Source organism: Oncorhynchus tshawytscha, unplaced genomic scaffold (genome assembly GCF_018296145.1).
Source record: "Oncorhynchus tshawytscha isolate Ot180627B unplaced genomic scaffold, Otsh_v2.0 Un_contig_6771_pilon_pilon, whole genome shotgun sequence".
Classification (NCBI taxonomy): Eukaryota; Metazoa; Chordata; class Actinopteri; order Salmoniformes; family Salmonidae; genus Oncorhynchus; species Oncorhynchus tshawytscha.
In genome coordinates, this window is record NW_024609413.1 from 2549 (window position 1) to 28339 (window position 25791).

At 43.4% G+C, this 25791-nt stretch overlaps 1 protein-coding gene across 2 annotated transcripts in view; it reads right to left on the reverse strand.

Moving 5' to 3' along the window:
- Nucleotides 1-1661: 1661 nt before the first annotated feature.
- The window catches only part of LOC112240156 (low-density lipoprotein receptor-related protein 2-like), an 88090-nt gene continuing 63960 nt past the window's right edge, over nucleotides 1662-25791 (reverse strand). The window contains exons 28-36 of one of the 2 annotated variants that reach the window (XM_042315200.1): nucleotides 14073-14282; nucleotides 13794-13977; nucleotides 11593-11794; nucleotides 11292-11456; nucleotides 5567-5800; nucleotides 4877-5426; nucleotides 3491-3613; nucleotides 2687-2794; nucleotides 1662-2477 (exon numbers count right to left, since the gene is read on the reverse strand). In XM_042315200.1, coding sequence (XP_042171134.1) covers nucleotides 2227-2477; nucleotides 2687-2794; nucleotides 3491-3613; nucleotides 4877-5426; nucleotides 5567-5800; nucleotides 11292-11456; nucleotides 11593-11794; nucleotides 13794-13977; nucleotides 14073-14282 — 2027 coding nt within the window. In that variant the 3' untranslated portion in view covers nucleotides 1662-2226. The remainder of the gene's footprint in view (nucleotides 2478-2686; nucleotides 2795-3490; nucleotides 3614-4876; nucleotides 5427-5566; nucleotides 5801-11291; nucleotides 11457-11592; nucleotides 11795-13793; nucleotides 13978-14072; nucleotides 14283-25791) is intronic. The other variant, XM_042315199.1, reaches the window with a different exon arrangement.

The following is a 25791-nucleotide window of genomic DNA, read 5'->3' on the forward strand; positions in this document are numbered from 1 at the left end:
ATCAGCAACGAAGAGCGTGTTGGTAGTTCTCATGCTCTCTTATAATTCTCGTGATTTCATTTTTGATCTGTTTGGTTCCCGCCGCTTCAATTGAATGGCGTTGCGCTACTCTGTTACAGTAAAACCACGTTGTTAGTATGAGGATGACATTAATGTTGGCTTCAACTTGGCTTCCATACACATCCTAGCATTCAAAAAAATAAACCTGGCCTCCCGAATGGCTGTGGTCTAAGGCACTACATCCCAGAGCTAGCTGTGCCACTAGAGATCCTTGTGGGATTTTCCTGTCTCATTGCGCTCTAGTGCCAGGAGCAATGCACACTGACACGGCGACCAGATGTACGGTGTTTCCTCTGACACATTGGTGCTGCTGGCTTTCGGGTTAAGCAGGTGTGTCAAGAAGCAGTGCAGCATGGCTGGGTTGTGTCGGAGAACGCATGGCGCTCGAGTTCGTAAGGGAGTTGCAGCGATGAGACAAGACTAACTATCAATAAGTTAAACTAAGTTGGCTAGTTTTAGGTCACTGTAATAAAAACTGATGGTGAGATTCATGGTTTATTATGTGTGCCTGTGTTGGCCACATAGGCTACAGAAACATCAATGTCCACATTATTCTCACATTTTAGAATGCAATAATTAGAAAATCAAGGAAAAAAAGTTTGTAATAGCCTACTTTTTCCATACACTTTGTGGGTGGATGGGTTTTTTATATTAGGATATATATGTACAACTACTCTATATAAATACTATTTTATAACATTGAGATCCTTAAACTGCAATTGAGTGCCTGAAAGTTCTTGAATTTGACATGCCAATGTCTGTATGAATTTCAGTTATGGGCTAATTTGCATAAATGTAACTTTTATTCCTCCAAGTACACGTGGAACTGCATACATCCATATTTTTGTTACAATGTCACATTGGACCCATTTACTTCAGAAAGTTCACACCTTGACATTTTGCAGTTTGTTCTGTTTTCAGCCTGAATAAAAGTATTCAACCCATTTGTTATGGCAAGACTAAATAAGTTAATGAATAAAAAAACATTTCACTGTGTGCAGTAAGTGTATTCAGAATAAAATACATTTAATGGTGCTAAGCACAGGTCAAATCTTACAGGAAAACCTGATTGTCTGTTTCCCACCAAACAAAGATGAATTCAGCATTAGTAGGACAATAACCTAAAACACATCACGAGTTGTTTACCAAGAAAACACTGAATGTTCCTGCGTGGCCAAGTTAGTTTTGACTTCACTCTACTGAAAATCTATGACAATACCTGAAAAATATGTTTGTCTGGCAATGACTAAAAAACAATTTTACAGAGCTTGAAGAAATGTGAAAATAATAAAATTAAATAAATAAAATATTATACAATCCAATGCTCTTTGAGACTTAGCCAGAAAGACTGTTTTAATCACTACCAAAGGTGCATCTTCAAAGTTGACTCAGTGGTGTAAATAGTTATGCAAATTAAAACTGTTTCATTTCCAATTAAATTTGCAAACATTTCTAATAACATGTTTTCACTTTATTATTATGGGGTATTGTGAAAGATGTGAGAAAAGACATTTAATACATTTTGAATTCAGGCTGTAACAACAAAATGTGGAATAATAAGGGGTATGAATACTTTGAAGGCACTGTACATGCAGAAAAAAAGCTTCAAATTGATGTTGAAAGTAAGATGAAGTGTTGTATTGTGCATGTAATTACAAAGCAGCAAACCAGAGCTGTAATTCTAACCAAACAAGTTGTCATGTAGTGGTGTAGTGTCTCATTCCTGCTGATACTGAACACAACGGAGCTCACACACGATATGGGTGATTAATAGAACAGCTCCATTGTTATGAAGGCATAATGAGATCTTAAATACATTGTTACTATTGTTGGTTAGCTATCTATAACTTTCTCTCCATATTAGCATAGATCGGACATCAGTGAAAACACCAGAAAATAAGATGCAATGAGCAGCTTCTTGTCATTGTTACTAGCTATCTGAACCCATAACGCACACCTTTCGGCCACATCGATTCGAGCATCATTTTTGTGAATTTGTCAGCCAACCTGGACAGTCTATTTCTATGTGAGTCAGGGGGTATAATCTGTTCACTTAATTTCTATGGGCGAGTTAGGTGTACAGTCTTTTCACTGCATTTCTATGGGTGAGTCAGGGGTAGTCAATTCACTAATTCTTTATGTGAGGCAGGGCAGACGGGGTTGGGGTTACTCACATTTGATCTCGTCTGAATGGTCGAGGCAGTCGGTTTGGTGGTTACAGAACTTATTGAGGGGGAGGCACCTGCTGCCGTCGCTACAGGCCCTGCTGCCCTCTGGACACTGGAGGGAGGGGAAGGGGCTACAAGTTTTGGTGTCGACAGGTTGGTAACCACGTCCACATCGGCAGCTACGCCCCCCTGGGTAGGCCAGGCACAGCTGACTGCAGCCTCCGTTCCGCTCTGAGCAGCTGTTTGTTCCTGGGACAGAGCGGACAGAGTAGAGTTGGTTAGACCATTGGCAGAGCTAGATGTGACACTACTTACCTCCAAAAACACTACACGCAGAGGAAGTGCGCTTGTTCCGTGTCTCTGCACAGTGACACCGTTATACCGCCACCTAACTGCAGTGACAGCATTATAACGTCACCTAACAGTGACACATTCACTGGGCCGTGGTGGACACTCACCTTTCTGACTGGTCTTGCTGTAAACCCTCAGTGCCACTACATTGGTATTGACCTCAAACCACAGCTGCTTGGGCTGAAATCCATCACTGAACCAGATTCTAGTCACACCTACAACAGAGAGGCAGAGCCAGAGGGTGTTATTTAATGGAAGCCTCTAATATAATCCAGATAGAAATCAGGCATTCCCCAGTGTAGCTGTCTAGTCCCTTTACTTGTTTCAACCAATTAGTGGTGCCGGGGAGGTTACCCACAGTTCAGACCCCACACTTACGCCAGTGGTATTGAATCGAAATTAAGAGCGAGCTGGCAAGTTTAAGCGCTTTGCTTGGATTCATACAACCGCTCAGACTTCCTCGTTGGTTTTTGGGTGGAATTCAAGCATAACAGGGATATTTCCTACATCTGCGAATATGAGACCATGATTGCACTTCCGTGGTGGTTGGTAGAGAAGCAACCTTTATTTGCATCAATTAACATGTATTAATATAAATTACCATTCCTCCCGAAGAAGTGCTCTGGCACACTGCATGAGTGCTTCATCAGCACCGCATTGACACAGCGGCAGAGGCTGTCCAGACGCAACTAATGGTTTCAGACCGCACTCTATCCCCCTCTTCCAAAGAATAAGTGAGGTATTTTTTTCCGGTGCAGCGATAGAGCTGTGTTTGATCTAGGGCTTATGGGTGTACGGTGTGGATTAGTGAGGTGTAGAGCTGTATAAGGTGTGGATTAGTGAGGCGTAGAACTGTGTTTGATCTAGGGTTTAGGGGTGGGTGTGGATTAGTGGTGTGAGGTGTACCATACCTTTATCCAGGCTGCTCCACAGGAGGACGTTCTCAGCCAGTGTGAAGGACATGAGGCCGGGATCTGCTTTAAACTGTTTATATCCAGAACCATCCAGAAGAATGGAGTCGATCACTCCAGCACCTGCAACAAGGGACATGTTTTCACTGAGGACAGGAAGTCTGGGGAAATCAATTCATCCCAATGAGGTATTCCACATTGCTTATAAAGTGCCATAATAATCTAGGTCGGGCCAGTTAGTACAGGTTATAATCTCTTTCCGGCTACCCGGATAAAGCACTAAATACGGCTGCTAGAATCCTGACTAGAACCCAAAAATTTGATCATATTACTCCAGTGCTAGCCTCCCTACACTGGCTTCCTGTCAAGGCAAGGGCTGATTTCAAGGTTTTACTGCTAACCTACAAAGCATTACATGGGCTTGCGCCTACCTCTCTCTCTGATTTGGTCCTGCCGTACATACCTACACATACCCTACGGTCACAAGACGCAGGCCTCCTAATTGTCCTTAGAATTCCTAAGCAAACAGCTGGAGGCAGGGCTTTCTCCTATAGAGCTCCATTTTTATGGAATGGTCTACCTACCCATGTAAGAGACGCAAACTCGGTCTCAACCTTTAGGTCTTTACTGAAGACTCATCTCTTCAGTGGGTCATATGATTGAGTGTAGTCTGGCCCAGGAGTGGGAAGGTGAACGGAAAGGCTCTGGAGCAACAAACCGCCCTTGCTGTCTCTGACTGGGTTGGCGCGCCTTCCTGTTTGGCCCTGTCCGGGGGTGTCCTCGGATGGTGCCACAGTGTCTCCTGACCCCTCCTGTCTCAGTCTCCAGTATTTATGCTGCAGTAGTTTGTGTTGGGGGGCTAGGGTCAGTTTGTTATATTTGGAGTACTTCTCCTGTCCTAGTCGGTGTCCTGCGTGAATTTTATATTTGCTCTCTAATTCTCTTTCTCTCTCGGAGGACCCTGAACCCTAGGGCCATGCCTCAGGACTACCTGACATGATGACTCCTTGCTGTCCCCAGTCCACCTGGCCGTGCTGCTGCTCCAGTTTCTACTGTTCTGCCTTATTATTGGACCATGCTGGTCATTTATGAACATTTGAACATCTTGTCCATGTTCTGTTATAATCTCCACCCGGCACAGCCAGAAGAGGACTGGCCACCCCACATAGCCTGGTTTCTTCCTAGGTTTTGGCCTTTCTAGGGAGTTTTTCCTAGCCACCGTGCTTCTACACCTGCATTGCTTGCTGTTTGGGGTTTTAGGCTGGCTTTCTGTACAGCACTTTGAGATATCAGCTGATGTACGAAGGTCTATATAAATAAATTTGATTTGATTTGGATTTGATTATAATCTCACCCAAATCAGCTTAGTACAGGTTACAGTCTCACCTATGTCAGCCCAATACAGCTGAGTGCCGTTGTTGGAGAACAGAAGGGAGGTTGGCATCACAGCCTTCCTCCAGAGCAGCTTCTGACTACGTCCATCCATGAAGGCACAGTCCACCTGCGGCAGGCTCCTCACATTCACCTGGCCCAAGGCCGTGAAGCACAGGCGTCCTGTGGGGGGGTGCAGGGCAATGGAGGTGGTTCCCTGAAGGCCTAGCTGGAGTAGAGGTGCGGTGTGCTGCCCCCTGGTGGAGGTGACATGTAGATCAGGCTGCTTCCTGCTGCTCCAGTACAAGTTAAGTGTGACCCAGTCCACAGCCAGAGCCATCACTGTATCATCCTGGAGATTCAGGACTCTGCTGTCTGGTGTCAGGCCTGAGCTACTCAGTTTCAGGAGATCGACTGAGCCCTGGGCAGCATCAGCCAGGTATAAATTCCTCTCCTGTACAGCCAAATCCAGCCCCGAGGCCTGGTGCACCCACGGCAGAGACCATATATGGTGCTCAGGCAACCGCTTCAACCCCACACCATTATGGATGGTGCTAAGGTATATCTGAACAGAAAGATGCGAGCAGAAAAATTAATCTAGAGTCATCTATAGGTGGAGGCTATCTGACCAACAGTTAGGTTTAGGTAAAATCACAGATCACTATACTGTCCTACATGACCGACTGTAGTTGGAGAGTCACATACCTGTGTAACTGCAGTAGGAGAGAGGAGCAAGAGGAAGGTGGTGTCTACAAGGGTGGAGCAGGTGAGGCCGTCCCCAGCCAGGAGAAGCCCTGCTGCACATCTACACACAGCTTTGGGTCCCATAGACCCAGCCCTGGGGCCTGTAGACAGTCCTGGAGCCAAGAGACAGATGTGGGAACACTGGAGCTTCTCACAGGGGCTGGACACGTTGGTCTGCCGGAGGGGGTGCATAATCTACACAGACAGCACGAGAGAGAGATACTTTTTACTGACCATTATAAACACGGGAACATAAGCAACTTCATTCTTTTTTGTACACCTTTATTTAACCATGTAGGCCAGTTGAGACCAAAGAAGTGCAAAAAAAATCTAAGTTAAACATAGTCAATAACAATAGAAAAATGTTCAGTGCAAATTTAGAAGAGTGTAGAAGATTAGAGGTAAGTCCATAAACAGGCCAGAGGCAAAATAATTACAATTTAGCATAACACTGGAGTGATGGATGTGCAGATGATGTGCAAGTAGAAATACTGGGGTGCAAACACACAAGAGGGTAAGGTAGTTGGGTGTGCTATTTACAGATTGGCTATGACAGGTACAGTGATCGGTAAACTGCTCTGACAGCTAATGCTTAAAGTCATAAAGGAAGATGACTCCAGCTTCAGTGATTTTTGCAATTCATTCCCATCATTGGCAGCAGAGAACTGGAAGGAAAAGAAAAGGAAGTGTTGGCTTTGGGGATGACCAGTGAAATATACCTGCTGGAGCGCATGCTACGGGTGGGTGATGCTATGGTGACCCGTGAGCCGAGAAAAGGCAGGACTTTACCTAGCAGACTTCGATGACTTGGAGCCAGTGGGTTTGGTGACGAATATGTAGTGAGGGCCAGCCAACGAGAGCGTGCAGGTCGCAGTGGTGGGTAGTGTATGGGGCTTTGGTGACAAAACAGATGGCACTGATAAGACTGCATCCAGTTTGCTGAGTAGAGTGTTGGAGGCTATTTTATAGATGACATCCCCGAAGTCAAGGATTGGTAGGGATGGTCAGTTTTACGAGGGTATGTTTGGCAGCATGAGTGAAGGAGGTTTTGTTGCGAAATAGGAAGCCGAATATAGATTTAATTTGGGATGAGAGATGCTTAATGTGAGTCTGCAAGGAGAGTCTGACCAGAAACCTAGGTTTATGTAGTTGCCCACATATTGGGGCGGCAGGGTAGCCTAGTGGTTAGACTGTTGGACCAGTAACCGGAAGGTTGCAAGTTCAAACCCCCGAGCTGACAAGGTACAAATGTCATTCTGCCCCTGAACAGGCAGTTAACCCACTGTTCCTAGGCAGTCATTGAAAATAAGAATTTGTTCTTAACTGACTTGCCAGGTTAAATAAAGGTCAAATAAATAAATACAAATATTTTAAGTCAGAACCGTCCAGAGTAGTTTTGCTAGTCGGGCGGGAGAGTGCGAGCAGAAATTAGTTGAAGAGCATGCGCTTAGTTTCACTTGCATTTACAAGCACTTGGAGGCCTCGGATGGACTGGTGTATGGAATTGAATCTTGTTTGGAGGGGTTTTAGCAGTGTCCAAAGGGCCAGATTTATACAGAATGGTGTCGTCTGCATAGAGGTGGATTAGAGAATCACCAGCAGCAAGAGCGACATTGATATTTACAGAAAAAGAAGTCGGCCCAAGAACTGAACCCTGCGGCACCCCCAAAGACTGCCAGAGGTCCAGACAACAGGCCCTCCGATTTGACACACTGAACTATCTGAGAAGTAGTTGTTGAACCAGGCGAGGCAGTCATTTGAGAAGCCAAGACGGTTGAGTCTGCCGATAAGAGTGTGGTGATTGACAGAGTCGAAAGCCTTGGCCAGGTCAATGAAGACTGCACAGTCTTTTATCGATGGCGGTTATGACATCGTTTAGGACCTTGAGCATGGCGGAGGTGCACCCATGACCAGCTCGGGAACCAGATTGCATAGCGGAGAAGGTATGGTGGGATACAAGATGGTTGGTGATCTGTTTGTTAACACAACTAAGATTTTAGAAAGTCAGGGCAGAATTGATATAGGTCTATAACAGTTTGGGTGTAGTGTCTCCCCCTTTGAAGAGGGGGATGAACGCAGCAGCTTTCCAATCTTCGGGTATCTCAGACGAGACGGAAGAGATTGAACAGGCTAGTAATAGGGGTTGCAACAACTTTGGCTGATAATTTTAGGGAGAGGGTCCAGATTGTCTAGCCCAGCTGATTTGTACAGGTCCAGGTTTTGCAGCTCTTTCAGAACATCTGCTATTTTGGTAAAGAAGCTGGGGAGGCTTGGGCAAGTAGCTGCGGGGGGTGCGGAGCTGTTGGCCGGGACTGAGGTAGCCGGGAGGAAAGCATGGCCAGCCATAGAGAAATGCTTATTGAAATTCTCGATTGTGGATTTATTGGTGGTGACAGTGTTACCTAGTCTCAGTGCAGTGGGCAGCTGGGAGGTGTAATGAAGTGCTATTTCCTATGCAAATGACCAGCTTACTGCTATTGCATTGCTATAATTGAGACAACATATAGCAATGTATTTTCACAGTAAAACATGGTAGGGCCAGACAGGAACGCACACACCTACACACACGCAGCCCCTCCCCTTCTGGATGGGCTCCAAAGACAAAGAACTCTGTCGAGAACCAATGGGATACTGACACCAGGCTGGAGGAGACTGTCTATCTACGAACAACCTACCAGGAGCCAGGACTACCAGAATCTACCTACGTCATTTCAATGTATAAAATGAACTGTACGATTGTGACCGGGCTCTCTTTTTCCAATGGTTCGCTTGAGAACTTGACGAAACGGAGCCGTGCACGTAATTGCCAGATATCATTACTCTTGAATAAACGGCCTTTACTATACCGTATCCGCCTTGTCCAGCGTCTCGACTTGGTCTCGTTTCTCATATACTTATTCATCAACAGAGGTGCTCTTACTCTCCATGGACTTTACAGTGTCCCAGTACTTTTTGGAGTTAGAGCTACAGGATGCAAATTTCTGCTTGAAAAAACAAACCTTTGCTTTCCTGAGTGACTACGTGTATTGGTTCCTGACTTCCCTGAACAGTTATTTTTTTTATTTCACCTTTATTTAACCAGGTAGGCTAGTTGAGAACAAGTTCCCATTTGCAACTGCGACCTGGCCAAGAAAGCATAGCAGTGTGAACAGACAACAATAGAGTTACACATGGAGTAAACAATTAACAAGTCAATAACACAGAAAAAAAGTATATACATTGTGTACAAAAGGAAGGAGGTAGGCAGATAATTACAATTTTGCAGATTAACACTGGAGTGATAAATGATCAGATGGTCATGTACAGGTAGAGATATTGGTGTGCAAAAGAGCAGAAAAGTAAATAAATATTAACTGTATGGGGATGAGGTAGGTAAAATTGGGTGGGATATTTACCGATAGACTATGTAAAGCTGCAGCAATCGGTTAGCTGCTCAGATAGCAGATGTTTGAAGTTGGTGAGGGAGATAAGTCTCCAACTTCAGCGATTTTTGCAATTCGTTCCAGTCACAGGCAGCAGAGAACTGGAACGAAAGGTGGCCAAATGAGGTGTTGGCTTTAGGGATGATCAGTGAGATACACCTGCTGGAGCACGTGCTACGGGTGGGTGTTGCCATCGTGACCAGTGAACTGAGATAAGGCGGAGCTTTACCTAGCATGGACTTGTAGATGACTTTGAGCCAGTGGGTCTGGCGATGAATATGTAGCGAGGGCCAGCCGACTAGAGCATACAGGTCGCAGTGGTGGGTGGTATAAGGTGCTTTAGTAACAAAACGGATGGCACTGTGATAAACTGCATCCAGTTTGCTGAGTAGAGTATTGGAAGCTATTTTGTAAATGACATCGAAGTCGAGGATCGGTAGGATAGTCAGTTTTACTAGGGTAAGTTTGGCGGCGTGAGTGAAGGAGGCTTTGTTGCGGAATGGAAAGCAGACTCTAGATTTGATTTTCGATTGGAGATGTTTGATATGAGTCTGGAAGGAGAGTTTACAGTCTAGCCAGACACCTAGTTACTTAATAGATGTCCACATATTCAAGGTCGGAACCATCCAGGGTGGTGATGCTAGTCTGGCGTGCGGTGCAGGCAGCGAACGGTTGAAAAGCATGCATTTGGTTTTACTAGCATTTAAGAGCAGTTGGAGGCCACGGAAGGAGTATGGCATTGTATGGCATTGAAGCTCGTTTGGAGGTTAGATAGCACAGTGTCCAAGGACGGGCCGGAAGTATACAGAATGGTGTCGTCGATTCCCTGATCCATAGAGGTGGATCAGGGAATCGCCCACAGCAATGGCAACATCATTGATATATACAGAGAAACGAGTCGGCCCGAGAATTGAACCCTGTGGCACCCCCATAGAGACTGCCAGAGGACTGGACAGCATGCCCTCCGATTTGACACACTGAACTCGGTCTGCAAAGTAGTTGGTGAACCAGGCAAGGCAGTCATCAGAAAAACCGAGGCTACTGAGTCTGCCGATAAGAATATGGTGATTGACAGAGTCGAAAGCCTTGGCAAGGTCGATGAAGACAGCTGCTAACCCTAACCCAAGAAATCACAAAAATGGGACAAAAACCAAATTGAGAAACTGCATGCAGATTTCTGCAAAAATATCCTCTATGTACAGCAGAAAACACCAAATAATGCATGCAGAGCAGAATTCGGTCGATACCGCTAATTATCAAAATCCAGAAAATAACCTACAACCACCAAAAAGGAAGCAATACCCAAACCTTCCACAAAGTCATCACCTACAGAGAGATGAACCTGGAGTAGAGTCACCTAAGCAAGCTGGTCCTGGGGCTTAGTTCAAACAGACCAGAGCCCTAGGACAGCAACACAATTAGACCCAACCAAATCATGAGAAAAAAAAAAATTCTTGACACACTGGAAAGAAATTACAAAAAACCAGCAAGCTAGAATGCTATTTGGCCTTAAAACAGAGAGTAGACAGTGGCAGAATACCTGACCACTGTGACTGACCCAAAATTAAGAAAATCTTGTACAGACTCAGTGAGCATAGCTTTACGATTGAGAAAGGCCGCCGAAGGCAGACCTTGCTCTCAAAAGACAGGCTATGTGCACACCCTAACCCAAAATGAGGTGTAAACTGAGTTGCACTTCCTAACCTGATGCCAAATGTATGACCATGTTAGTGTCACATATTTCCGTCAGACTACACAGATCCACAACGAATTCGAAAGCAAATCCAATTTTGATCAACTCTCTCCCATCTATCTCGCTATATATATATATATATATATATATAGAGCGAGATAGATGGGAGAGGGAGTTGATATATTGTTGATATATATATATAGTGAAATACGGTGCGCAATCACAGAAGCCACAAGAAAAAGGGCAACCAGTGAAGAACAAAGACCATTGTAAATAACACTTATATTTCTGTTGGTTTATTTTCCCCTTTGTACTTTAACTATTTGCACATGACACTTGAAAGGTCACTTTTCTTGGAGCTTTTGTGATTCATGTTCCCTGTAAATTAGTATTGTTTCAATATTGTTTATTATCTACATTCGTTTGCCATGCCAATAAAGCCCTTAAATTGAATTGAGAGACCGAGAGACACTTCAAGACAGAGGGAGAGAAGGGCAACATCATGACCACTACCACTGATTATAAGGGTTGAACCCATGCCCTTAACCCCAATCCTCGGCTAAAGCCTTACCCTGATGCCAAAAGGCTGTCCAGGTCTTTTGAGTAAAACTTTGCGGTTCTTGCCCGTGTTCTTGTGGGATACTTGAATAGTTCTCCTCTTGGTGTCAGACCAGTATACCATGTCATTGAAAACCATTACAGAGAATGGACTGGGCATTTCAGTCAGCTGCAGAAGCTTTTGTGAAGACAGACAAGAGCAAAAAGAACTGTCTTAACCAGTTATATTCCATGTTTACAGTAAAGTTAATATCTAGACATTCCATGTTTACTGTAAAGAGTATAACCATAATTCATGTTAGCTGCAGTGTTACCCTGACATTGTGTCCTTCCAGGGATACAGAGCCGATGCACTGCAGTTTTTCATCTGCCCAGTAGATTCGGTCAGTGAGAGTGTCCACAGAGAGAGAGACTGGCCAGCTGAGACCACGAGTCAACACCACCTTCCTCTCAGAGCCATCCATCCCTGACCGCTCTATCTGGGGATTGCTACCAACCTCTGACCAATACATCAACCTGGGAGAGAAAGAACAACGATTAGTCAACATCAGGGGTAGGCAACCCTGGTTCTGGAGTGCCCAAGGAACGTCAAGTTTTTCATTTAACCAACCTGGAAGACCAAGTGTGTTGAATTTAGGCAATCATTACTAAGCTGATTAATTAGCTCAGTTGGGACAAAATCCTGCAGTAGCTGCAGCACTCCAGGAACAGGGTGGCCTACAGCTATCAGTCTACCAAAATCTGTCCTACAGTCCACAACTTCAGACGAGTTTATGCTTTATTATATTCTACTGAAGCTTTATTTTAACACCTTGTCCCCTCACCCACCTTTGTGTGGCAGCTTCCCTTTCACATGTGACATGTTTTATGAATGCTGCAAAATTAATTGCCTTTGAGGACATTGAAGTTCTGAATACTGGCTAGAGCAATTAAACAAGGGGGAGGAGTGTTTTTACAACCAACATAATAAAATTAAAAACCTGTCTTCCTTCAGGCTCAAGCAAGCAGAGTGAGGTTAAAAAAAAATAGGACAGACTTTCATACGAACTTCTAAACAGGTGGAAGCGCCAGAGGGACCTGCACATCTACCATAAGGGTCAGGGTTAACCCTATCATAAGACTGAATTAGGCCATTTTGATTATGAAACATTTTAACAAGCTCTGTTGCAGCACAGCTGCGACCGGTAGACACACGCAGCAGCGCACAATTCGCCCAGCATAGTCCGAGTTAGGGGAGGGTTTGGCCGGCAGGGATGTCTTGTCCCATTGCGCTCTAGCGACTCCTGTGGCAGGCCGGACGCATGCACGCTGACACGGTCGCCAAGAGTAGTGTGTCTGCTGACGCATTGGTGTGGCTGGCTTCCGGGTTAAGCGGGAATTGTGTCAAGAAGCAGTGTGGCTTGGTTGGGTTTCGGAGGATGCATGGCTCTCGACCTTCACTGCTCTGAGTCCGTACGGGAGTTGCAGCGATGAGTTAAGACAAGACTAACCACCAATTGGATACCATGAAATTGGGGAGATAAATGTAAATAAAAATATAATGAACTATACAGACTTATATAGGGATTTAGTTTCATTTTCACCTTTCGGACATATTGTACTTGTCATGATTTATGGGCTAAATCATTGTATGATTAATTTTATTTGATTATTTGTGGATTTTATAGAAAGTGCGTGAAATTCCATATGCCTATTTTAGTTTTAATTGGATTGAATTATAGTTGTCTATAAGCATTGTTTGAAGCTCAGTTATATTCAAATCACCCTACCATCATATACCCCATTAGAGGAAAATTTGCAAATCAACACTCCAACTCATGAGCGAGAACCACAAGGAAAACAAATTGTTCAGTTCCATATTGGCTTAAATGTTTGTTTTTTCACCTCTCTAGAAAATCCGCTGTTAATATTCAATAAATTTTAACTCCATCATTTCTGTTACCATTTTTCATTGATTACTTTTACCTAACTTGTATTGTATAATATGTTGAATAATCACCTTCCGGTGTAAACATCATGGAAATTGAAAACAAAAAACTATGTGAGTGAAGGCATGGACCTGAAGTCCCCCCCCAAAAAATGGAAATTCACATGAGCACCACAACGTCTATTTATTTTATCTTTATTTAACTAGGCAAGTCAGTTAAGAACAATTTCTTATTTTCAATGACGGCCTAGATACAGCGGGTTAACTGCCTGTTCAGGGGCAGAATGACAGATTTGTACCTTGTCAGCTCGGGGATTTGAACTTGCAACCTTCCAGTTACTAGTCCAACGCTCTAACCACTATTCCACCCATGCTCTATCAAGGTTTTCCTGCACACAGCTATGGCGGTCTATTGTACTTTAAACAACTTGTACACAGTTTGCTTTAAGTCTCAAAACCTCCTCAAAGCCTGATTCATACTCTTCAGAGGGATAATGGACTTTTCAGGGTCGTGTTATAAAAACAGAGTGATAGATATAGTAATTTGTATACCCTTTGGGCGGCAGCAGCCCTCACACCCGAACCCACCCTTTGTGTGGCAGCAGCAGTAGTGAGCGAGGCTGCTCCAGATCCTCATCCAGAACCACTATGTAGTTCTGAGACTTTACTGTAGATGTGCCCAGCCTCACAGCCAGAATCTGACTGGCCAGCCCATCCAGCCAGTACAGGTTCCTGCCAACCCAGTCCACAGCTATAGACTCAGACTTCACACCTACAGAAAGAAAGCATTATTTTAGCAAACATCTAGTAGACAGTAGGGCTGAGACTGTACTTGGTACTAACCCTGTCCTTGGTTAGGGTACTAACCTTTGACCAGCGTGCCTGTGTTCTCGGTGTTGATGGAAGTCCACTTGATGCTCTCCTCCTCCAGACTGACCCAGTATACCCTCTGGTCTCTCCAGTCATAATCCACACAGAACACAGGTGTCTGACTAGTGGAGAGCAATGAAAGGCTGGAGCTATGCAACCCCAACACCAGCAGCTTATTCTGAACAGATGCCAGCAGGTGAGCCTCATCTACACAGAAAATATATCATCAATATACCATGACAATAGACACCATTCTGAATACAATGACAAAACTATAATTAGACAAATCTACATTAGTTGTGTCTATTACGTTGAGCCAGCAATGCATGTTAGAGTATTTTCTCCCCTTAATTTCTCCATGTTACATAATTAAATTTGGCACACTGGTTGGGAACTCAATTTCCTAAATGCTCAGATGGCACTGCAATCCGCTGGCTCGTTTTCTTGCTGGAAGGATGTATAGAAAACTAGCATTCTCCCATAGGGATTCTCTAGATGCCATTTGTGACCCATCATCTTTTTTCAGTCTTATGTACCAAAAATTTGAATTGGTGTTTTAACATTTGATAAAAGTACTCAGAGCTTCAAAATGGCATATCATACACCATAGTTGGAGGAAACAACAGGAAGTAATGCTTCTTTAAAAAGTTGATATACTTAGAATCCATTTAGGAGTAAAAAGCATTCGAACATTTGAGACCAACTGGCTTGATTCGGTCTTATGTAGCAACATTTGAAAAGGTTTTTATTTTTTACATTGGATGAGAGTAGACAGAGCTAGAATATGGTATATCATACAATAGTTGAACGCGAAAGTAATTCTGCTTTGAAAGTTGATAAACTTGTAACCTCACATTTGAGAAAATGGCCCTTGAATATTTGGTACCTACTGAGAGCTCGTCAACACACATTCAGCATCGTTCACACCCTTTTAAGCTTAAGCCCCACCCATCTAAGGATTCACATGTGAGGCAATGTACTAAACAACCAAAGATGAAGAATAAAAGTCAGTTTATACTATGAGTGTGCTTGTAAATGTAAACTGGGCGTTGGCAACCTCAAAGCGGTGTCAGATTGTCCGTTTGTAAATTCAGAGCATTTCGGTCTCGGAAAGTTCAGGGCACACATTGGAAGCTCTTGCCGATGAGTAGGGTTGAGCCGAGCGTTCTGACCTAACAGCGGTCAAACACCCAAGCCAACTGGCCAACCTTGACGAGCTACTTCCAGACACAAATTAGAGAACAGCTCACTGACCAGTTCAATCGCCCTAGCACAGCTGGTTCGGCTGGCAAAAATATGTTTTATTGCCAACGTTTACTGACACCGGCCATGTTCAATGGGTGTTGAGTGTTGGTAAATTCATCAGTTATGCGCTCACAGACGAGTGGTCTGAAATCGACATTTCCAGCCCACTCATAAGAGAAAGCCCGTCATAGCTAGTGAGAAGGTTGCTGCACAGCACAGGGCACCAGTGGCGAATTTGCCAATCTTGGTGTTCTCTGGCAAATACCAAACGTCATGCACGGTGTTGGGCGTTAAGCACAACCCCCACCTGTAAACGTCGGGCCCTTCATGGAGTCTGTTTCTGACCGTTTGAGCAGACATGTACATTTGTGGCTTGCTGGAGGTCATTTTGCAGGGGTCTGGCAGTGCTCCTCCTGCTCCTCCTTGCACAAAGGCAGAGGTCCTGCTGCTGGGTTGTTGCCCTCCTACGGCCTCCTCCACGTCTCCTGATGTACTGGCCTGTCTCCAGGTAGTGCCTCCATGCTCTGGACACCACGCTGACAGACACAGCAAACTTTCTTGCCACAGCTTGCATTGATGTGCCATCCTGGATGAGCTGCACTACCTGAGCCACTTGTGTGGGTTGTAGACTCCGTCTCATGCTACCACTAGAGTAAAGCACTCCCAGCATTCAGAAGTGACCAAAACATCAGCCAGGAAGCATAGGAACTGAGAAGTTGTCTCTGGTCACCACCTGCAGAACCACTCCTTTTTTGGGGGTGTCTTGCTAATTGCCTATAATTTACACCTGTTGTCTATTCCATTTGCACAACAGCATGTGAAATTTATAATCAGTGTTGCTTCCTAAGTGGACAGCTTGATTTCGCAGAAGTGTGATTGACTTGGAGTTACATTGTGTTGTTTAAGTGTTCCCTTTATTTTTTTGAGCAGTGTATTTGTATTGACAGAACATACAAAGTCTGTAATAAAAGGCATATGAAAGTTCACAAGTTGATATGAAAGTTAATTATGGCAAGGCGACCGGAAAAATAACCAAATACAAACAGTGTAGCTATTCCCGCCGCAAGGCAATCAAACAAGCTAAGCGTCAGTATAGAGACAGTCGAGTCGTAATTCAACGGCTCAGACAAGACCTGTGGCAAGGTCTACAGTCAATCACGGACAACAAAAAGAAAACCAGCCCAGTCGCAGACGCCGATGTCTTGCTCCCAGACCAACTCCTTTGCTGGCTTTGAGGACAATAGTGCCACTGACACAGCCCACTACCAAAACCTGTGGACTCTGTCACCGCAGCCAACGTGAGTAAAACATTTAAACGTGTTAACCCTCGCAAGTCTGCCATCCCAGACGGTTTCCCTAGCCACGTCCTCAGAGAATGCACAGACCAGCTGGCTGGTGTGTTTACGGACGTATTCAATCAATCTCTATCCGAGTCGGCTGTTCCCACATGCTTCATGAGGGCCACCATTGTTCCTGTTCCCAAGAAAGCTAAGGTACCGGAGCTGAACGACTATCACACTCATTTCCATCAAATTTATGTCACATACACATGGTTAGCAGATGTTAATGTGAGTGTAGCGAAATGCTTGCGCTTCTAGTTCTGACAATGCAGTAATAACCAACGAGTAATCTAACTAACAATTCCAAAACTACTACCTTATACACACAAGTGTAAAGGGATAAAGTATATGTACATAAAGATATATGAATGAGTGATGGTACAGAGCGGCATAGGCAAGATGCAGTAGATGGTATCGAGTACAGTATATACATATGAGATGAGTATGTAAACAAAGTGGCATATTTAAAGTGGCTAGTGATACATGTATTACATAAAGATGCAGTAGATGATAGAGTACAGTATATACGTATGCATATGAGATGAATAACGTAGGGTATGTAAACATTATATTAAGTAGCATTGTTTAAAGTGGCTAGTGATATATTTTACATCAATTCACATCAATTCCCATTATTAAAGTGGCTGGAGTTGAGTCAGTGTGTTGGCAGCAGCCACTCAAAGTTAGTGGTGGCTGTTTAAAACCTGTTAAAGATAGGGCTGATTACTGCCCCCTTTGGGGTGATTGCGTGCCCATAGTAAACAGAAAAAATCTGTCAAAAATTGCTAATATATGCATATAAAAATTATTATTGAATAGAAAACTCTAAAGCTTCTAAAACCGTTTAAATTGTCTCTATGTAAAGCAGAACTCAGGGCACTCATTCTCCCAAACCCTCTCTTGTCATCATAAAAGTTGGCCCAACTTTGACGTCATCACCCCCACCCTTCCCAAGCACTTACAGTCCTGGGAACAGTTTCTCTCTCTTCAGCGCGATGTCTGCTTTCAATGGGGCTTCTCATTGTGAGAATCGTTTCTGTTCGGTTTTGGCGGGCCGAAACCTTTCGGTCACGCGAGAAAACAGGTTACTCTCATGCGCGCTCTGCTCGGGTGATGTCTTTGTTCTAAGATTGATTAAACGACTCGTGTGTTTCTGATCGTCCTGAGAATTGCTATGAAGCTAGATAACATGCTAACGCTGTGTTCTGAACATAGTTTGACAAGTTTAGTCGACATATGTAATTTTGGTGCACACCCACTTGACTTTTTGGCTGCATTTCAACCGAAATGTGTCGTGTTTGATCACCGAAAGACAGACTTCCAAACTAAAGCTGTTTTTGGTAAGTATAAACCCTTCCAGGTCTTCTGATGGAAGAACAGCAAAGGTAAGGGAATATTTATGTGTTTATTATGAGTTTCTGTGGACTCCGAAGTAGAGGAGCCAAAATGCTAATTCCTGAGCGCCGACTCATATTATAGCCTAGTGAACGAAATCTGTAACATTAAAAATGTAACACAGCGATTGCATTTAGAAGTGTATCTTTCTATATATATGTAGAACATGCATATTTAGTCTAAGTTTGTTGTGTATTCCATGTTAGCTGACGGCATATGCTGGAGCTATTCTCCGGACATTTGAGTAGCATTTTTTTGAACATGCCGTCATTGTAAACAGATTTATGGATATATAGGCATATTATTGAAAAAAACAAATGTACTGTGTAACATGTTATATTACTGTCATCTGATGAAGATTTCAAAAGGTTAGTGAAATTATTTTTATTTTAATCCTGCGTTTGGTGATTGCATATTTTGTTGAATTTGGCTATGGAAATTAGCTTGGTCTTCGGTGTGTCTTCGGTGGTGGTTTGACATAAATATGTGCTATGTTTTCGCAGTAAAATATTTTAGAAATCTGACTTGCTGGCTAGATAAACAAGTTGTTTATCTTTCATTTGAGCTATTGGACTTGTTAATGTGTGGAGGTTAAATATTTCTAATAATATTTTTGCGTTCTGTGCGCCACTGTGTCAGTTGAGCAGGGGGGGGTTGGTACCCCTAGGGGTACGTGGTGGTTGCAAGTAGTTTTAACAGTCTGATGGCCTTGAGATAGAAGCTGTTTTTCAGTCTCTCGGTCCCAGCTTTGATGCACCTGTACTGATCTCGCCTTCTAGATGATAGCGGGGTGAACAGGCAGTGGCTCGGGTGGTTGTTGTCCTTGATGATCTTTATGGCCTTCCTGTAACATCGGATGGTGTAGGTGTCCTGGAGGGCAGGTAGTTTGCCCCCGGTGATGCATTGTGCAGACCTTACTACCCTCTGGAGAGCCTTACGGCTGTGGGCGGAGCAGTTGCCATACCAGGCGGTGATACAGCCCGACAGGATGCTCTCAATTGTGCATCTGTAGAAGTTTGACAAGCCGAATTTCTTCAGCCTCCTGAGGTTGAAGAGGCGCTGCTGTGCCTCCTTCACGATGCTGTCTGTGTGGGTGGACCAATTCAGTTAGTCTGATGTGTACGCCGAGGAACTTAAAAAACGTACTACCCTTTCCACTACTGTCCCATCGATGTGGATATGGGGGTGTTCCCTCTGCTGTTTCCTGAAGTCCACAATCATCTTTTTAGTTTTGTTGACGTTGAGTGTGAGTCGTGGGTGAACAGGGAGTACAGGAGAGGGCTCAGAACGCACCCTTGTGGGGCCCCAGTGTTGAGGATCAGCGGGGTGGAGATGTTACCTACCCTCACCATCTGGGGGCAGCCCGTCAGGAAGTCCAGTACCCAGTTGCACAGGGCGGGGTCGAGACCCAGGGTCTCGAGCTTGATGACGAGTTTGGAGGTTACTATGTTGTTAAATGCTGAGCTGTAGTCGATGAACAGCATTCTCACATAGGTATTCCTCTTGTCCAGATGGGTTAGGGCAGTGTGCAGTGTGATTGCGATTGCTTCGTCTGTGGACCTATTTGGGCGGTAAGCAAATTGGAGTGGGTCTAGGGTGTCAGGTAGGGTGGAGGTGATATGGTCCTTGACTAGTCTCTCAAAGCACGATGCGTGGAGAAACCAGCTGGCTGCACCGACTCCGATAGCGTCTCTCGAGTGAGCCATGTTTCCGTGAAGCAAAGAACGTTAGTCTCTGATGTCCCTCTGGAATGATACCCTTGCTCGGATTTCATCAACCTTGTCAAGAGACTGGACATTGGTGAGAAGTATGCTATGGAGTGGTGCTCGATGTGCCCGTCTCCGGAGTCTGACCAGAAGACCGCTTCGTTTCCCTCTTTTACAAAGTTGTTTTTTGGGTCGCCGGCTGGGATCCATTCCGTTGTCCTGGGTGAAAGGCAGAACACAGGATCCGCTTCGCGAAAGTCATTCTTGGTCGTACTGATGGCGAGTTGACGCTGCTCTTATATTCAGTAGTTCTTCTCGACTATGTAATGATCCCTCATGAAGTGCTTTGAGACAGGTCAAGGACCATTTCACCTCCACCCTACCTGACACCCTAGACCCACTCCAATTTGCTTACCGCCCCAATAGGTCCACAGAAGAAGCAATCACAATCACACTGACCTAACCCATCTGGACAAGAGGAATACCTATGTAAGAATGCTGTTCATCGACGACAGCTCAGCATTTAACACCATAGTACCCTCCAAACTCGTCATTAAGCTAGAGACCCTGGGTCTGGATCCCGTCCTGTGCAACTGGGTCCTTGACTTCCTGAAGGGTGGTGAGGGTAGGTAACATCTCCACCCCGCTGATCCTCAACACTGGGGCCCCACAAGTGTGCGTTCTCAGCTTTCTCCTGTACTCCCTTGTTAACCCATGACTGCGTGGCAATGCACGCCACCAACTCAATCATCAATTTTGCAGACAACACTCCAGTGGTAGGCTCGATTACCAACAATGATGAGATGGCCTACAGGGAGGAGGTAGGGCCCCCGGAGTGTGGCGTCAGGAAAATAACCTCACACTCAACATCAACGAAACGTTGACTTCAGGGAACAGCAGAGGGAGCAACAGCGCCTCTTCAACCTCAGGAGTAACTGATTTTGTTGCACTACTTTGCTCTCTTGGCCAGGTCGCAGTTGTAAATGAGAACTTGTTCTCAACTGGCATCCCTGGTTAAATAAGTGAAATTACCTTCACTAGGGTAGGGGGCAGTATTTATCATTTTGAATGAAAAGCCTTCCCAAATTACACTGTCTGCTACTCAGGCACAGAAGCTAGAATATGCATATAATTGTCAGATTAGGATAGAAAACACTAAAGTTTCCCAAACTGTCAAAATATTGTCTGAGTTTAACAGAACTGATTTTGCAGGCGAAAACCTGAGGAAAATCCAACAAGTGCTGTTTTTCCTGAAAGCTCTGTTCCATTGGATGCCTTGCCTCCATTTAAAGGGATAAACCAGATTAATTTTCCTATGGCTTCCTCAAGCTGTGAAAAGTCTAAACAGGTTCAGGCTTTTATTTTGAAAAATTAGCAATAAAGAACCCATCTCGTCAGTGGATGGCTGGGTGCCAGCAGAGTTTCTCATGCACAGCCATATTCTCTCTCGCCTAAGGAAGAAGCTACATTCCGGTTGACATTATCGATTATATATTGTAAAACCAACCTGAGGATTGATTATAAAAAACATTTGACATGTTTGTGGACATTACGGATACTATTTGGAATTTGTCTGCGATGTCGTGAGCCTGTGGATTTCTGAACATAAGTCATCTATGATTCATATTTCTGTAAATATATGTGGCTCTGCAAAAATCACTGGATGTTTTGGAAGCAAAACCTTACTGAACATAACGCGCCAATGTAAACAGATTTTTATAGAAATATGAACTTTATTGAACAAAATATACATGTATTGTTTAACATGAAGTCCTATGAGTGTCATCTGATGAAGATCAAAGGTTAGTGATTCATTTTCTCCATTTCTGCTTTTTGAGACTCCTCTTTGGCTGGAAAAATGCTGTGTTTCTGTGACTTGGCGCTGACCTAACAATCGCATGGTATGCTTTCGTCGTAAAGCCTTTTTCAAATCAGACTGGTGGGATTAACACATTTTTCAAATTGTGTATAATATTTGTATATTTGATGAATTTTTATGAGATTTAATTTGGCACCCTGCACTTTCACTGGCTATTGTCAAATCGATTCCGTTAACGGGATTTCAGCCCGTCTCCTCCCTATGTTAGATATTACTGCACGGTTGGAACTAGAAGCACAAGCATTTCGGTATACTCTCATCAACATCTGCTAACCATGTTTAAAATGTGATTTGTCATGCAGCAAGACAATGGTAGAAAACAGTCAAATCTACATGAAAATGGCTAAAAAGCAACAAATTTAAGTTTTGGAATTTGCCGAGCCAAAGTCCAGACCTAATCCCAATTGTGACCCCTTTCAGAAAACTAGGAATATGTCAATCCACAACTTTACAGGAGGGCCATTTTAACGTGTTGTAGTCCTTCGTGAAATACTTACAATACCTTAACCAGCAACACAAATATTATTCGGGTCAGAGCCATTTGCTTGACAAGTTATAGCTTAACTTGTTGAATCTAGGGGGCACTATTTTCATTTTTGGAAAAATAACGTCCATAAAGTAAACTGGCTATTTTGTCAGGACAAGATGTGAGAATATGCATATAATTGACAGCTTAGGATAGAAACACTAAAGTTTCCAAAACTGTACAAATATTGTCTGAGTATAACAGAACTAATATTGCAGGTGAAAGCCTGGAGAAAAATCCAATCAGGAAGGGACTCTTATTTAGTAAGCTCTGCATTCCTATACGTCCCTATTGAGCAGTGAATGAGATATCAACCAGATTCCTTTTTCTATGGCTTCCCTAATGTGTCTAGTGTCACAATACATAGTTTCAGGCTTTTATTTTGTGAAATGAGCCTGAACGTCAACATTGCGTCAGTGGTCAGCTGGAGTCAGTGTTTTGTGCGTAAAAGACAAATGCGGCCATTGTTTCTCTTTCCTACTAAGAAGCCACCTGTCCCGGTTGATATATTATCGAATGGATATTTGAAAAACACCTTGAGGATTGATTATAAAGTACATTTGCCATGTTTGTCGATATTATGGAGCTAATTTGGAATATTTTTCGGAGTTGTCGTGACCGCAATTTCTGGTCGAATTCTCAGCCAAATGTGAAGAACTAACGGAGTTATTTCGGCTACAAAAATAATATTTTTGGAAAATAGGAACATTTGCTATCTAACTGGGAGTCTGAGTGAAAACATCCGAAGCACAAAGGTAAACGATTTAATTTGATTGCTTTTCTGATTTGTGACCAGGTTGCCTGCTGCTAGCTAGGCATAATGCTATGCTAGGCTATCGATAAACTTACAGAAATGCTTCTTGCTTTGGCTGTAAAGCATACTTTCAAAATCTGAGATGACAGGGTGATTAACAAAAGGCTAAGCTGGGTTTCAATATATTTCACTTGTGATTTCATGAATTTGAATACTTTCTAGTAATATTTTTTTACTGTTGCGCTATGCTAAGCAGCGGTTGCTTCCGGATTGGATTTCAGGCTTTCGCCTGCAATATCAGTTCTGTTATACTCAGACAATATTTTTTACAGTTTTGGAAACTTGTGTTTTCTATCCTAAGCTGTCAATTATATGCATATTCTAGCATCTGGTCCTGAGAAATAGGCCGTTTACTTTGGGAACATTATTTCTCCAAAAATTAAAATTTTGAAGCTAGGGGACACGAGGGTAAAACATACTAAACCAGGAATATATATTAGGAGTACAGAGATACATTTTCAATTCACATTGCTTTTACACTTATTGATAATTTCAAAATAATATTTTAATTCTCTTAAACAATGAGAAGAGGGGTTTGTTCTCCCCCCACTCTATTTTAGGATAAAGAATTTGCCATTAAAAATATGCAATTTAAAAATATCAGCGTCTTCTAAATTAACATTAGTTTATCTATTTCACTGAAATCTGAAATGAGAATAGTCCCAAAATAAAAGGGTCAAGAGTCTGGGTCACAACCACAAAATACACATGTTATCAATAGCCATTTTGAATCAGTGTATAAAGGTCTTTACAGGGGTGCTTGACTGAAGTTAGTACAGAACACTCAAATTAACCCTTAAAGAGCTGGGTGGGTTAAAAGCTTAAGAGGGTGTGAATGATGCTGAATGGGTTTAGACAAAGGGCTCTCCAGAGGTAGTACCAAAACATTCAAAGGCCATTTTCTATAGTGAGTTTACAACTTTCAAAGCAGTATTACTTTCCATTGTTCCTCAACTGCTGTGTATGATAGCATTTTGTAGCTCAGGGAACACTTTTATCCATTGTAAAAATTACACAATTTAAAATTCTGCTACATTAGAGTGATTTGAGCCAGTAAGTCACATTTCTCCTTTGCCAAGATAATCCATATCATGAAGCTGATTAAAAAGCTTGATTATTACAAAGGAGAACCTTGTGCTGGGGACAATAAAATCCTACTAAAATGTTTAGTTGTCACATCAAGTTGAGGCTTACAATTGGTATGCTGAATGCCGAAATGTCCACCAGAACTGTAGCCAGAGAATTTAACGTTACTCTACCATAAACTACCTACATTGTTTTAGAGATCTGCATACTCAGGCATGTCACCCATTGAGCATGTTTGGGATGCTCTGTATCGGTGTACGACAGCGTGTTCCAGGTCCTGCCAATATCAATCAACTTCGCACAGCCATTCAAGCGAGAGAACATTCCACAGGCCACAATCAACCGCCTGATCAACCATATGCGAAGATGTGTAGCGCTGCATGAGGCAAATGGCGTTCACACTAGATAAACTGGTTTTCTGATCCACACCCCTACCTTAAGGTATCTGTGACCAACAGATGCATATTTGAATTTCCTCATCAACTGTACCCAAGTAAAATATTTCAAATTGTTGCATTTATAATTTTTGTTCAGTGTACAAAAGTTGGCCTTCAATAGTGAACATGCAAGCAATATTCTGGCTACTGTCGGTAGGTCGATATAACTTTTGGCATGACATTCTATAGAAACATAATGTATGCAATTAACGCAGTGAAATTCTTACAGTAATAACTTGTTAAATTCTATTAAGCAGCTTCATAATAACTAAAGGTGGCAGCAGGTAGCCTAGCGATGAGAGCATTCGGTCAGTAACCTGAAAGGTTCCTTGTTTGAATCCGCGAGCCGAAACATTTGTTGACGTGCCCTTGAGCAACACACTAACCCTAATTACTCCAGGTTTGCCGTTAACGGCAGACCATAGCTGACCCCGAGGGGTGTCACAGAGAGTTGGGATAGACAATAAATACATTTTCAATACACACATGCATGTTAATACACACATAATAGGACAGATATAAGCACCCAACTAATTATTAATGTATTATAAATATAGCCTATAAAATTAATAGCAACAGAGAAAGCATGCCAACCTTTTAGGGCCTGCATGACCCCAACAGTCTGTTAATCTGAATTTTTAAAATTATTTTTATATTTCACCAGGTAAGCCTGCTGAGAACAAGTTCTCATTTACAACTGCGACGTGCCAAAGATAAAGCAAAGCAGTGTGACAGAAACAGTGGCAAGAAATGGAATAAACAAGAAAAAAAAGTATATATACACAGTGTGCAAATGGAATGAGGTGGTAAGGCAATAAATAGGCCATAGTAGCAAAGTAATTACAATTTAGCAGATTAACACTGGAGTGATAGATGAGCAGATGGTGTGGAAGTAGTGATACTGGTGTGCAAAAGAGCAGCAAAGTAAATAAAAACAATATGGGGATGAGGTAGGGAGATTGGATGGGCTATTTACAGATTGACTGTGTACAGCTGCAGCGAATATAGACAGACAGCAGGGTAACCCATAGGGCCCCGCAGAGAGACAGCAGGGTAACCCATAGGGCCCCGCAGAGAGACAGCAGGGTAACCCATAGGGCCCCGCAGAGAGACAGCAGGGTAACCCATAGGGCCCCGCAGAGAGACAGCAGGGTAACCCATAGGGCCCCGCAGAGAGACAGCAGGGTAACCCATAGGGCCCCGCAGAGAGACAGCAGGGTAACCCATAGGGCCCCGCAGAGAGACAGAAGGGTAACCCATAGGGCCCCGCAGAGAGACAGCAGGGTAA